Source organism: Theropithecus gelada, chromosome 2 (genome assembly GCF_003255815.1).
Source record: "Theropithecus gelada isolate Dixy chromosome 2, Tgel_1.0, whole genome shotgun sequence".
NCBI classification, from domain to species: Eukaryota; Metazoa; Chordata; class Mammalia; order Primates; family Cercopithecidae; genus Theropithecus; species Theropithecus gelada.
The window spans coordinates 31,610,387-31,625,195 of record NC_037669.1 but is presented as its reverse complement, the minus strand read 5'-3'; the positions used below and the strand labels follow the sequence as shown (position 1 = coordinate 31,625,195).

General features: G+C 41.7%; 1 protein-coding gene across 1 annotated transcript in view; it reads right to left on the bottom strand.

The window, feature by feature from the left end:
• Window positions 1-14,809, bottom strand: part of CD96 (CD96 molecule) — a 113,779-nt gene that overhangs the window by 42,126 nt on the left and 56,844 nt on the right. Inside the window, exon 8 of the mRNA XM_025376224.1 lies at window positions 14,078-14,170. Within this exon, the coding sequence (XP_025232009.1) occupies window positions 14,078-14,170 (93 nt within the window). The remainder of the gene's footprint in view (window positions 1-14,077; window positions 14,171-14,809) is intronic.

Below are 14,809 nucleotides of genomic sequence, written 5' to 3'. Positions count from 1 at the left end.
ACCACTACCTAGAAATCTCAGTCTAAGAAGCAACTGCCAGCTGCCTTTAAAAATATATCTTACCTGCAAGCAACAGACATTTTCCTATGCCAGCCTGGTTGCCCGCACTGGGTGCTGGCACTGACCAGGACATGTGATTTAATTCTGGCAGGAATCTCAGGAATCCTGATGAAGTACAACTTGATTGGGAATTTCATTTATATGAAAATGACTGGTTAAATGTTCTCTTCTGGAGATCAGAAAATAATGTGACATAAATCATTTCTCAAGGTTTACTGCAGGAGAAGGAGAACTCATTCATTTGATTCTACCTATTATGTTATTTAGGTACCTTGTTGAGGGAGAAACGTGCTGAGGAATGCATGCTGCCTTAATCCTTGTGTGACTATGTCTCTGCCCCAACTTAGACATCTATGCTGCTTTACCCTTCTCACACACAAGACTGTGGAGTACACTGAGGGCTGAATACATGCCAAGGGTGGGGAACAAAAGGATCAATGATACCTAGTCTCTTAGTCTCTTTCCCCAGGGAGCACAAAGTTATTTCGCTCGTATTGGTCTCCAGCTGAATATTCTTTAGACTTCCACTTGAGGGTCCGAACCAACTTGCACAGGTTATTGAGAGAATGATTCCTTTACTATGAGACCTCACTCATTATGTAGAATTCAGAGTTAAAGTTATTTAGAGAACTATGTAGTTCCTAGATAAATTAAATCTACCCCTCTCTCTTCCACTTTACACTATGGTTCAAGGTTAAGGCCCCTTCATACTCCATGACCTGATCTCTAACAATCTTCACATAGTCCTCTCTTGCTACTCCCTGCATACATTCTTTCATTTGTTCAACAAATATCTGGAAGTCTCTATATTTCAGGCATTGTGCTTGGTACTGGGAATACTGCTTTCCTGGAGTTTAAGTTCACGGAGGAGATGGACATCAAGCAGAGGATCACGTAAGCCAATTCAAACACTAGAACATATTAAAGGGGGGATGGCCCACCCAGAGTCCCAGGAAAGCTTTCCCAAGGAATGTAGTGGGAGATTGTGGCCAGTGGAGGGAGGGTGGGAGCTTTCAGGCAGAGGGCATAGCCAGTGCAAAGGCCTAGTGTGTGGTCTCACATATCATGGATTAGTAATAGCCATTTCTGGCACCTGTCCATTCCAGGACTGGGCTTTTACAAACCCTCAGGGTGTTTTTTCCATGTGCTGAGTTGAACTGGATGTGAGAGCTAGGTGGGGTGTTACCTGCCAAAGTGCATATCCAAGACATAAGCAGCAGCAGGAGAACAGTGATCAAACTGTGGCACAGGGTGCAGCAACACTGCTTATTTTTTAGGAGTTTTGTTTTGTTTTAAAAAGTCCCTTCTTAAAACCTGACCTGGAGATTCTGTAACTATATAAGAACATGTCTGACTGTCTCTTGATATCATGTAGAGAATTTAAAATATTTTATTTGCATTCCTCATAGCCATGTTTTTGAAAGATTCATATTGATCATGTATTTCCAGATGTGAGAAAGCTTGCTTTGTACCTTTCATTTTAAGGCTAAGTTTGTATTTCACAACATAGCAAAATCTCTTCGATATTCAATAGTGTGTTCTAAATCATGAGATACTATATAGGCAAGTAAGATGCCAAACTCTGTGATAGGGAGTTGATGGCTTTGTTTGCTGATCGTTTATTCCTTCTTCAATGTGAATGTTTAGTATTATTAAATCTTGCAAGTATCCAGAGTTATACTATAATGACCCATGTCTCCAGGAAATAAGATGAAATTTAGAGGTAAACACTACTTCACACAAAATGTTTTGTTTATACTAGTTCAGAAATGGCCATGAGGTTGCACGAGGAGGTTTGAAGCCTTCCTGGCCCATTTCTATTTTAACTCTTTAAAAATTTTCTCACTAAAATAAAATAACGCCCCCCTTTTACGCTATCACTGGAAATTCAATTAAGTTAGAAGACAGCTCCAGTCAGTGCTGAATTGAGTGGGCAGACAGAAACATGTTCTAAAAGAGCTAATTTTGGTCATCTCCATATGACATCGTTAAGCAAAACTGAATCTCTTAATCTATACTCTTGCCAGTCTTCCTGGTGACCTAATTGCTAGAGAAAGGAAAGGTAGAGGAAGGCTAGAAGATCTATGTTTGGCTAACTTTTGGGAAATGCTGAAATATTTTCCAAACAACATAGATTTTAAAGATAATTTAATATGGACCTACTATATGACAAATAAAAGAAGCAAGTGAGCAGTTGCAAAGTAGCATAAGGGGAGCATAAAGGATATACTGGTAACTTAAAAAAAGAGAGAAATAATTTTGGTCATTGGTTCCTTCTTCAAGGAATTAAAAATTACAAATAAAGGTCTTGATTTATTTTGAGATGGTTTTTGCTTACTAGACTCATGACATTTCTTCTCAGACTGGACAGTATGAGTCGTACCTTCATTTTTGTTTTTTATACACTTTCACATTTGATTCTCATAATAATCATATGAACCAGATAATGTTACTCTCATTTATTTAAGACAAGGAAACTACTACAGAGATGAAATTGTCACAGGATCCTTGGGGTGTCGCTTTGCCAGCCAGAAATTCTGTGGCCAGTGGTGCCTTCTGCCTGGGTATTGCTCACACTTCTGGGCTTGTTCCACCCACTTGGTTCGGCAGGCTGTGCTTGGTCTGTGCTACCAGCCTGGATCCCACACCTGCCAAGGGTGAGCCAGGTGCAGAGCAGTAAGGGGTGTGTGAACGAGTCAGCGTGAGGTCTGGCCACTGCACACAGCCAGGCACACTGGCTGCTGAGGCAGAGTGGTAAGCTCCAGGCTCCAGCATGGGTGCTGACTCTGTGTGAGGCTGCTGCTGGACCAGATGTATTGCAAGCGGTTTCTGCTGCGGTCACTGGTGTCTGGGCAAGGGGAACACTGTGGCACCTGAAAGCTTAGAGATGCCAGGAACTGTAGAGCTCCAAAGAGGGTGTTACAGATCTGGCTCAGGGGGCCTTAGGTCTGGGCTCCCCAAAGGGCCACAGCTCTTCTCTCTTTCTCATTGCTTGCAATGTGGTGAGCAGGTGGGAGGTGTGTTTCAGCCCGGTTTATGTTACAACTATTTCAGTCCCGTCGTTCAGTAGGTCCCAAGTTCTTGTCTCGCCTCCAAGAAGAATGAGGTATGCAGACAACTGGAGGGTGAGCAAGGTGGAGAGGAGCTTCACTGAGCCACAGAACAGCTCTCAGGAGACCTGAAGTGGGTAGTTCCTTTCCACAGGCAGGCTCTCCAAGTGAGTGTCCCGCTCTCAGTGGAGAGGAGACCTGTAGTGGGTAGCTCCTTTCTGCAGGCAAGTGGTCTGGACGAGGAGACCCATAGTAGGTAGCTCCGTCTCACAGCTGGTAGTCTTGACTTCTGTCTGAGTCTGACTGAGTCCCCAGTTTTTCATGGGATTAGAAGGGAGAAAGCGCATGGTGATTGGTCCATGGATGGCCATAGGCGGGCCTGGAAAAAGCACTATCCAGTTGATCCAATGGTCATCAGTGAAGTTATCACTCATATCCATGGACTTCACCTGGAACTGGCAGCCCAGCTCCCAGGCTTCAGGCCATCCCTAGCCTGAAGGTGGGGTTTCACTGGGGACCTACGCCTTTCCATTCAGAAACCTAGTCAGCCTCCCACTGTCATCATGCCTTCCATAGCCCAGGCTGTTTGCACCAAAGGGCACCTGCAGACCTGCATCCAGCTGCCTTAGCCCACCCCCACCTGCTGCCTTCCTCCTGTGCTCCTTGGTGCCCAAAGTCCAGAGGGGGCCAAGGTGGGGGATTGGTGTATGAGTGCTGCCCCAAGCATGCACACACCTGGCCAGGTTGCGACAGTGCCTGGGCTGAACCTCGACCTTGCTCCGAAATTGGAGCAGGTGCTAGGAGTAGCAAGAGTCCAGGGAGTGGAAGAAGGCCCTTCGGAGCCTGCAGAAGTGGGGGTGTTCCCAGCCCCTGAGAGCCCTGGGATGCCAGGGTACGGAACTGCAGCTGGGTGGCTACAGCTGCCCTGAGAGCCCAGGGCTCCTACCCCACCAAGTCAGTAGGGGGCAGGCTCCTTCCTGTTCCCAGCCTCCGGGGGTTCCACAGTCCCAGTCACGCCTCCCTCGCTGCAGCTGGCATCCTCACAGCAGCTGGTCCAGTCGGGCAGCTGCTGCCATCAGAATGACTTGCTCTAGGCTACAGAGCCTGTAGGTGGCAGAGACAGGAACTGAACCCAAGCCTGTCTGACATTAAAGACCATATTTATTCCATTCTGGTGGCCTTATAACTGTAGTTAGCCTTACTGCAGCATGCATCATCAGAACCAGGGCCTAGTCATGGAAGAGCTCACTCATGATGTCTAGCATACAACCGCCCAGAATAGCAGGCCTTTGGTAGCTTCTCTTCCTGTCCCACCATCACCTTTCAGCTTCCTGTCATAAGACTATGCAGACGTCAGCCCTAGTCAGATGGCTTTTTTTAAGGGAGATATCCTCTGCATTCCTTAAAGCCTTCCTTTGTTAATCTCTTCTTTTTTTTGTACTTAAAAAAATTCTCCATTTAAAAAACATTTACCGAATTATCAACACATTGATAACCATGTGTTATCATTGCTCTAGGTGGTACAGCTATGTCAGTAGACAAATAAGATAAAAAACACTGCCCTCATCAGATTTACGTTTTTGTGTGTGGAGAGGAGCCAAACAGGTAACTTACAGACGGTGTTAAAATGTGCTATGGAGAAAATACAGCCAAAAAAGGAGAACAAGAAGTGGGGTGGGAGGCAGCTGCAATTTAAAATAGGATGGTCATGGAGTACCTCATCGATAAGGTGACATTTGAACAAAAATTTCGAGAAGATGAGGGTGTGATCCATATAGATATTTGGGGGAAGAAGTTTTCAGGCATAGGAAATAAGGTCAAAAGGCCCTGAGATGAGAGAAACCCTGTCATGCTAAAGAAAAAGCTAGGAGGCCAGCTTGACTGAGCAAAGCAAGAGAAGGGAGAGTGCAGTCATGGGGGATATAACAAGTAGGGTATAATGTGGCTTTTTATGCTAACTGTAGATTTCTACTCCTCTTTACTGCCCGCTTCCCTCCTCCCCTCACTAGACCTTGGTCCTTGTGAGCCTGGTTTTGTTTACATCAGTATCTGTCTCAAGTGGATGCACATAATTCTAAACCTAGATTATTTGCTTTTATTCTAAACCTATATTATTTTTATTAAAACACACACACACACACACACACACACACACACACACATACATACCCCTTAGACAAAGACAGACTGGTTAATCAGCCATTCTATTTCCTACTTTGGGTTCTTACTGTATTTCCGAATGGATTTAGAGGGTCTAATAATAGAATACAACATGTTAACACTTACTGTGAACCAAGTGCTATGTAGGTATTTTGTTTGCTTAGTCTCTTCTGCTGCTTTTAATCACCCTTAGAGGAAGGAACCACCCACACGAAAACTTTCCCTTTTCTCCATTCTCCTGTCTCCCTTCATATTCCTCAAGCATCCTCACCTTTGGTCAATGCTTCTAGAACTCAGTGTTTATTTTCCATCCATCACACTATTGCTAAGAACTACAGCTTTCTGTGGATCCTCTCAGTGCGTTAACCATCACCTCATCATGTTTGCTTCATTTTCACTTTATTTCCTTTAACTCTTCAATGGATCATGCAGAATAAAATTTTAAAATGGAATCCTTGTACCTTCATTTCAGATGAGGTTCCAAAGGTTAAGAACCATAGCACAGGGCACAAGCCACCTCACATTGAAAGCAGGGTTCTAGCCCACCTATGCAGGACATGTGAGGCAGTGTGGAGTGGGACCTGTCAGTGCTGGTCTATCATCAACCTCAAAGCTGTGTGATGGAGTGGGAGCAGTGTGGCTAAGTGTTCCTTTGAAGGGTCCTGTGCATCAGGCCCTCCCTCATGGAGAAGATGAAGAAGAATCCGCTCCTTCACTTTAGACCAAGTAAAGTGTGGATCTGGGAGAACTACTCAGATCTCTTGACCTGTGTGTCCTGCAATTTAGGACAAAGGGGCATGGTGCCTTACTCAGGCTGGAGAGGCTACATGAGGAGTCCATGGTTGGTTAGCAGCTCTGAATGGGCACGGAGAAGAGAGACAGGGCCACACTGGTGAAGAGGAGCACTTTCTCCATAGAGTAGGCAAAGGTGCATATTTTTCCAGATATAATAGGGTGCCATGAAAATAATCTCACTCAGGAAGAACACCTAGAGGAGCAAAGAAGCCCCCAAGAGGAGCTGACCTTCAGAAGTTTAGAGGCTGCAGGGAGAAGCAAGTAGAAGACCAGAAGAGAGGCATGGCCTGCACCAAGGGAAGCAGTCATAGGACAGTCAGGGATTTCTGAAAAACCTGCCAGAGTGCCCCATGAAGTCAATATGGCAATTTTTATTCTCCTCATCCAGAGGACACCTAAGTCAGATTACAGCCAGCCTATTAAGCAAGGTCCTTCCTTACCTACCTCTCCCTTCTTCTTCTTATGCCCATGCCCCATAAAGAGGGGCCCAAGCCAGCAGCTAGGAGTGGAGGAGAGGATGGAGCCAGGCTAGGGAATCAGAGACATTCCCTGTCTCTTCCATACCCCCACTTCACATATCCCGGTCTTTCCAAGTTGAGTTAGACCCACACTTGGGGGAAGGGAGAGGAAAGAAGTTCTGGACTAAATTCACTTTTTTGCGTTTTGAGATTACGTTTGACAAGAGTTTTTAATTACTGACACAGTCTGTTCTTGAGGCTGAAAGGGACCAGATGACATTTATTGTATGAAAATTACCAAAAAAAGCGAAGTAATCTGTTGGAAATTTCTTTTAGAGGCCAAGAAAAAATTATTCAATAGATCTCATTTGAACAGAGAAGAATGGAAAAAGTAAAAATTATTTTTTGCTAACCTACCCAGTTTAGCTTATTTAATCAACAAAGTACAAAGGTAAAAGTTATTTGTAAGTTTCAAGCTGCTGGTTAACTTATCTGGTTAGTCAGACGCTGTCATCTAAGATTTTACCTTACTCCAATGTAAAACTGAACCTAAAAATTTAACTTATTTTCTAAAATAGAAATATTTCCATTTGGCCTTTCATTCTATCACTACGGCACCTATTGGCATAGCACAGACTTAGACTTATCCATCTAGTTTCTGGACAAATGTGTAATTGCTCTCCATCAATTTACCTGCAGCACAAAGAACCTTTAAACACAGTGGTGACATTAACTGGATAATACAGGCCTTCAACCACATCTAAACACATATGAATCAGCCTCATCAATCTGCGTGGTCAGGATAACGTGGGCACTGACCTTCAGCCCAGCATAAAGGAGACATGTGGTGTGAAACCTAAACCTAAACCCTGCATAAAATTGGTTTCATGTGGGAGGCAGATTGTTCAGGACATGTGCTGACTAAATGGGGAATAATAATGTGTATTGCTGGATTACTGGTCCAGAAAGGGTTTCAGGACTCCCTTGGGGAAGATGACAGTAAACAGGACAGAACTCATCACGCATCATGTGGTGAACTTGTAGATACTCAATAATTATGAAATAAACTGAAAAATAGGTCATCCGCTAGCTTTTACCCTGAGGAACCTCACCCCAAAGGGGAATAACTGAATAGACAAATATGCAATGTAAACTAGTCATCAAGAAGGCTGAGCTTGACTTACAGGTGACAGATAAAGAAAAAAGAGAAATCCTTTCAACAGTCTGTTTTGTGTGCCCCAGGTGGAAGGTGGTAAAAAAGATACGATAAACAGAATTTCCTAGGATTCAAGGAAAAGCATTGGAGTTTTGTATGGATTCTGTAGATTCATACCTACAGTGAGAATTACATGATAAAAAGTGTTGATGGTGGTGGGGGGGCGGCTGGGCTACAAATGCAGGAAGGGTTTCTTTAATTTATTTCCAACTGAGGAAATGCTAGCTTCACTCTCAGATGCTGCATGTCTCAGGAAAACACTGGTCTAAAAAAGGGAGAGATTAATGTAAGCATAGCTGTCATGTTTGACCTTTTCCTGAGACCTATAACAGCTTCACACTAAAAGGGATTTATTCAGTGTCTAAAGACATTTATTCAGCACCAACCGTGTACTCTCTGACAGTAGGACTCAAGGTCTGAAGTCTGTCTGGGCTCAATACTGGCTCATCTACTTTCTGCTGGACTTTGGGTGAGTTACTTAACCTCTTTGTGCCTCAGTATCTTCATCTGTAAAGTGGGATAATAATAGCACCTAAGTAATTGTGTTGTTGGGAGGATTCAATGAGAAAATACCTTTACTAGTTTAGAACAGTCCATGCACATTGGAGGCAACCAACAAATATTAATATTTTTGCTTAGTGTTATTATACAATCATGTCAGTTGGTAAACATTTTTATGTAATTGCTAGGAAAAAAATGGAAAGGTCCTTGTATGATTGTTCTCTGAAAACCTTTTATTTAGCCCCTGCATTTATGCAAACAATCCTGGTAGGCCTCCTGTTGCAGCACTCTCCATTTCTACCAATGCCCATTCTAGTTCAGACCATATCACTTTTTTAACCACCTTTGTGATCACGGAAAATAAACTGAAACCACTTTAAATCTGTATCATTTAGTCTTCTTGCTCCCTGCTCTTGCAACTATCACCTAACATATACATAGCTTCTGTTTTCCTGACATTTTCCCACATACTAAAAAAGCCATACTGGCTATTTGTTGTTCAGATCACAGCCCCAATTCATAGCCCATTAGTTGACATTTAAACACAGTAGTGACATTAACTAGACAACACAGGCCTTCAGCTACATCTAAACACATTTGAGTCAGCCTCATCAATCTGCGTGGTTAGGATAACGTGGGCACTGACCTTCAGCCCAGCATAAAGGAGACATGTTGGGCTGTGGGCTATGAACTGGGGCTAAATGAGTTGAAGTTCATCTTTACCTTGTTCCACCCCACCTAATCAACCCTTACCCTTCTCCCAACAAGCAATGTCAGAACTCCTGCTTGTCTTCTCATGTCCTGCGCTCATTTTGTTTTATGCCTTTGCTTATGATGAGAATGTGAAGATCCATTTCTCATCTTTCTTCCACCTGAGTCAGTATTTTCTTCCAGACCCTGTGTGAAGACTTCCCTGATTCCCCTTCCTTTCCCCCAGCACTCACTGACTTTTCTTACTTTTCAGCAGCAGATACATATTGATAACGGCAGAAACTATTGAACAGCAATTGAGGTGCCCTGTTGGCACCTGAACACAGGCATGACATGACTAGCAAAGGGGTCAGAAGTTGCTGTCACAAACAAATCACTGGAGCCTTCTCACTGCCTTGCAGACTCTCTCTGGCATTCCCCTGTTAACATTAGAATCCAATACCCCTATCAACTGCTGAACTTCTGATCTACTTTCTTCTAATCTCATCTAATGACATGTCTTCTGGGTTGATCCCCCACCATTTCTGACATTCTTACTCATAAATCAGTAGTTTTGTTGCATCCCCTGGGCAGTTGCTTCCTTTGGTCTGTGCCCCTCAGTGCCTGATCATCCACTTGGCAAGGATAAGTTCTGTCTACCTGGGGTGCTGGCTGAGGATTAGAGGCAGACTGGACCTAGCGTTTTACTCTAAGTATCCAGGAGTAGAAAGACCCAGATAGTGAGGACCAGCTAAGTCATTAGAAAGGGCTTAATATTAAAATCAACATCATCAGGTCTAAGGGTCATGTGCAGACATAACAATAGGAGGCAGAGCGAAAGGGACTGGTGGGCAGTAAAATAGGAGGCAAGGCAAATGGGTCACACAGGATTATAAGCTCTGTAAGCAACAGGAGCCCTGTCTGTCTTGTTCATCACTGTATCCGAGCACCTCAAAAGTCCCTGACACATTGTAGGCACTCCATACTTATGAGTTTCATGAATAAGTGTCTTGGATGATTGCCACACCGGGTTGGCAACTCTTAGGCTACGCAACTCTTAGCCGAGTCACAGCCAGTGAATTGAAAGGCACAGGGCTCTCTCCTCAAGGCTATGGAAGCTCCTGAATTGTGTCTGCACAGCCCCACCCTGGATTCATCAAGTGTCTCTGATTGTTCCACATGGACTTGTCTCATCTCGCCACTTAGCTTGTCAGCCTGTCTTCCTTGAACTGCACTGAGAATGCGGTTGGGACTCAGCAAACACTAATTGGTTCAGGTTGAACTGAGCTGGGCTTCCCTGGATAACTCTTGCAGTTTGTTATGAGTTATTAAGTTCTCCTCCCCTCGTTAAAGAATATTGCTTTCATAACCTTCAACATTTGTTTAAAAAATATCCTTTCATCGAGGAAAAAATAAGAATTGGATGCTTGCAGCCAGACGTGTAGCTTCGTAATGATGACTGGATTATAAAGCTCATTACATCTTAGAATTTGGAATGAAACCACAGCCTTTGAAGTTGGTTTCCATGACATGCTTCATCTCGCTTCCTTTCTTCAAAGAACATGCAAAGGTGAATCCTACCAGCTTCTGAGGCAGGAAGTCATCACGTGATTTCGCAATTACCCTCCAGTTTGTCAAGACAAAATTTGGATTTTTCAATAGTAATTCAGTGATTATTCCAAAAAGATAAGTTTATTTAGACATAATCTGCCACTGGTTTAACATGAGTTTTATTGACATAAAAAATCAAACAAAATTATTCCACACATAAACTATTGTTGCCATCTTGACAGAAATCCAGATTTGATTTTGAAAAGTAAGAGATACCTACTGTAATTACACCTAAGCCTTGATCTGAAACAAGGCTTCTTGGCCTTGGCACTATTGACATTTTGAACCAAATGATTATTTGTTGTGAGGGCTGTTCTGGCTTGTGTTGCACAATGTTTAGCAGCATCCCAGGCCTCTATGCACTAGATGCCAGTAGCACCCTCCCACCCTCTTTGTGACAAACAAAAATGTCTCCAAGCACTGCCAAAGGTCCTCTGGAGTGGCAAAATTACTCTGGTTGACAACCACTTATCTAACACAATCCTCAGGTCCAGTGTGGTAGACCCTCATTTTACGGAGGTCTTTTGATTCTGCACAGACTTCCCAACTATATCGTCTTAGTGTGATAGTAGATCAGGTAGCATTTTCCCCCCTGCTTTTAAACAAATATGGTACTTGACTGTGCTTTCTTTCCTTCATTAATACTAAACCTATATTAAATTGTAGGCTTCTTAAGTGTAACAACTGCTTTCTTTTGCTTTGAATTTTGTCACAGAAGTATGAACTGTGTTTGTAAGCACTGATATAAGCACTTAGTGTATGTAGACTAACCCCATAAAAATTCAACTAGAAGAAATTCATGACTACTTTTAACTAGCAGAATATAAATGCTATGAGGACATTTTTTTTTTTTCAGTTTTGTTCATTGCTGTATTCACAGCACCTACAAGAGTACCTGATAGGTAGGTGCTCAATAAATATTTGATGAATGAGTTGTATCACTTTCTTTCTAAAATAAAGTGGAATGAGGTCCTTCCCCCGTTTCATAAAGGATAGCATTTGGAGTCCTTAAACTGGGGATCAAAGCTCTGTTTAGTTTGCATTTTCCAGTCTTCATCCCTGCTTTTTTAATACACAATACCACCTCTTTGATCCAAGCTTATCTACTGATGCTTTCTCAAATGCCCATAAACATCTTTGTCACTGCACAACTGCTCACTTTGTTTTCTCTGTTTAGAATGTTCTTTCAAGCTCTCCACTGAGTCAAACATATACAATATATACTTGAAAGGTCGAGTTATTTCATGTCTCCCAGGTAACGTTTTCTGAGCCCATGAACTCATAAAGAACTTTCAAAGCCTAATACTTACGGGTTTGTACCTCCCCCTGGGCATTTTAATTCTGTAAAGTACACCACCTTTCATCTTACTATTTTGAATTATTGTTTTTATGTGTGTATACCTTCTCTTCCAAGTAGATGCAACCTTCCTGAAGGCAGAAATATATTTTTATCTTTTTTCTTTAGCATTAAATAGTCTATTAAATAACATCTACACAGTGAAGGGACCTTATTGTTATTAATTCTTTCATTCATTCAGTTAGTTATTCAACTAATAGTTTTTGACTGCCTACTCTGTGCTAGGAGGCAAAACAAATACGGTTCCTGTTCTCATGATACGTTTGGGCCAACTGGAGAAAAAGTGGTATCTAATGTAGTGAGAACTAAATTTAGTCATAAGACTGTGGTGTGAATGCAAAACACTGTCACTTACTAGGTATGTGATCATTTAAGCTCTCAGCATCTCAATGTCCCCATCTCGCAAGTGGGAACAATAATGCTTGCTCTGTCTACCACGCATAATAAAGAAGCTCAAACCACATTGCCTTTTATGTGCAGACACTTCTAAATGACAGGGTATGGTGGCTTTAATTTGTTCAGAGATTCTTTGATACCTGGAGACTAATTCTAATCCCCTTGAGTATAAGATGGACCTAGTGACTTACTTCTAGTAGATAAAATAAAGCAGAAGTAATGACATGCAATTTTGGAGACAAAGCCATAAAAAGGCAATATGGCTTTTGACTTAGTCACTCTGTTTCTTGAATTACTTGGTCCAGAGGAAGCCAACTGCCATATTGTATGCAGAGCTATAGAGAAGAACATGTGCTGAGGAACTGAGATCATCTATATGCTAGAGCTTAGAAGCAGATTCTTTAGCTCCAGTCAGACCTGCAGATGACTGAAGCCCCAGTCAACAGTGTGACTGCACCTCATGAAAGAACCCAGGTTAGCATCTTCCAGCTAGGCTGCTCCTGAAATTTCTGACCCCCAGAAACCATATGCGACAATATATGTTTTGTAAATTGCCAAAATTTGAGTTATTTTTAATGCAGCAATGGAAAACTAATACACAGGATACTAGAGAGATTTAAGGTTTTATTATTTTTGAATATGCTAATACTTGTTGAATGAAAAGTGCCATAATTAACTGTGGTTTATGATCGGTGGTGAGTTAAAAGTAGAAGAAAAAGAGGCTTCAAAAAAAGAAGAAAAGAAAAATTACAAAACATTAAGAACATGAGAAAATCAGATGGATGTGAAACTTTTGATGGGTGGTTTACAAGCTTCTCTGCCACTTGCTTCATTTTCTGAGAAGTATCAACCTATGACAGTGACTGCAGGCTAGATGCCAAAGGTTACCAGACAAAGGAATTGTTCATTCCCACTGACTGCTTTTGTTTTATTCCATTTTCAGTTCTCATTTTGAGCAAAAATTGATAGTTTTAATTAAATGAGAAATGAATCTTACTTCTACTTTACATAGAATATAAACTTTTTTGTATTAGAGAGTCACCACGGTTCTTTGTTAGACACAAAGGCCACGGACATGGGAATTTATGATGTGTTGCATCAATGACAACTTTTGAGAGTCACTGCCACTCCTTTGCCATAGTATTGCTGACCCAGGCTGACCTCCATTATTAATGATGCCTCAGATGGGAGGGCTGAATTCATAGTCCTCACCAGTCAACTTTGTCACCATTAATTTGAACCAGAACAAATTTAAATTTAAAAGGCTTTAACCTCCTTTGGCCTATCCCGCTTTACAACCAATCTCTTAAACTCCCCACTGAGAACATTGTTTTGGAGAACGACTATCAATTTATTAACCTATTTAATAATAAATACAGAATTTAAATTCCTCACTGAATATTTATTGACCTTAATTTTCCCAGGGCTTCAAATAAAGGATTTTGGAAGTTATGTTAACCCTTTGAAGCCATGAGAATGACACTTTAATATGTTTAGGAGTTTCTTTACTAGATGATGAAAATGTTCTGAAATTGGCTGTGGTGATGGTTGTACAAGTCTGTGAACATACTAAAAACCATTAGATCATACATTTTAAATAGGCGAGTTAATGTGATGTGAATTATATCTCAATAAAGCTGTTAAAAAATAAAACTTGATTTCAGCCGAAAAAAAGTCATAGCTAAGAAACAGGCATGAACCATGCAAGTTTGCTGAAATTTTATCTGCTTAGTTAAATTATCTGCTGGGTTAAATTAATAGCTCAGTGTGAAAACATTCTTACTTGTAGGAGATACACTGCTGGCTGGAGAAGGTTGGGTGTCAAGGGTGGATTCTGTAACACTCGGTGGAGGGTCTGTTGTGGACATTTCAGAACCTGAAAGGATTGGAAAGATGTTTATAATGAACAAAATATTGCAATAGTATTGCCTTAGTTCCTAAATACACTTTCCTTTATTTATTCACCATGTAACAAATCAATATATTGGGGGCATATTATGGTCAAGGCAGTGGGATATAATGATGAATGACAAAGACATGGGATTGTCCTTAAAGGGCCGATGGCCCAGAAACTAGGCAGCCAAGCATTGTGTTGAGTACTATGACAGTGGAAGTATAGGTGGCCACAGGAACGCAATAAAGGTGCACCGATAAAGACTGGGAGGTCTGAGAGGGCTCCCTGGAAAAAGTTACACTTTACCAAGACCTGGTAAAACTATTATAGCATTTAATATTTTGAAGTGTTTGATAAGCAATCCTGTAGTTTACAAAATCCATAAACTCACAAAAATTTTTATATCAGCAAGAGTAGAAACAATGATACAACTATCCAATTGGAAGTAACATTAGTGAACTTGTGATGTTATTCTGCTTTCTAAAATGTCAACTTTTGTCATAATATTTTTGTTTGGCCTCAACTTTTTCGTGTGTGTGTGTGTGTGTGTGTGTGTGTGTGTTGAGGGGAGTTGAAATAGAGGCTAGAATGTGGTTTTACTTATGTTTTACATTTATGTCA